This window comes from Bison bison, unplaced genomic scaffold, assembly GCF_000754665.1.
Source record: "Bison bison bison isolate TAMUID 2011002044 unplaced genomic scaffold, Bison_UMD1.0 scf7180017862979, whole genome shotgun sequence".
In the NCBI taxonomy this organism is placed as follows: Eukaryota; Metazoa; Chordata; class Mammalia; order Artiodactyla; family Bovidae; genus Bison; species Bison bison.
The window spans coordinates 1940860-1941200 of record NW_011493551.1 but is presented as its reverse complement, the minus strand read 5'-3'; the positions used below and the strand labels follow the sequence as shown (position 1 = coordinate 1941200).

General features: G+C 68.6%; 1 protein-coding gene across 1 annotated transcript in view; it reads left to right on the top strand.

Moving 5' to 3' along the window:
• SLIT1 (slit homolog 1 (Drosophila)) overlaps positions 1-341 on the top strand; it is a 179008-nt gene that overhangs the window by 4299 nt on the left and 174368 nt on the right. Inside the window, exon 2 of the mRNA XM_010833109.1 lies at positions 219-338. Coding sequence (XP_010831411.1) covers positions 219-338 — 120 coding nt within the window. The remainder of the gene's footprint in view (positions 1-218; positions 339-341) is intronic.

The window sequence follows — 341 nt, the reverse complement described above, 5'->3', positions numbered from 1 at the left end:
GATTGATGGATGACTGCTGGGTGGGAGCGAGCGTGCGGGTGTGAGTGTGTGTGTGTATGTGTGTGTGCGCGGGGTGCGTGCGCGCGCGGGGCCTGCCCATTTTCCTCCTCGCAGCAGTCAGTTGGGAGCTGGAGGGCGGGAGGGAGACGCAGGCAGCGAGAAACGGAGAGCAGCCGAGCGCCCTCCGCCCAAGGCGCGCTCCCTCTGTCCGCGCACAGGCGCCGGCGCTTAGAGGAGCAAGGTGCCACCCAGCCCGCAAGGGCGCAGCGTACAAGCTCACGGTCTCCTCAGTGGCTCTGCCACGGGACTGCACCTGGAGGCCACCCCCGACGGGGATGGTG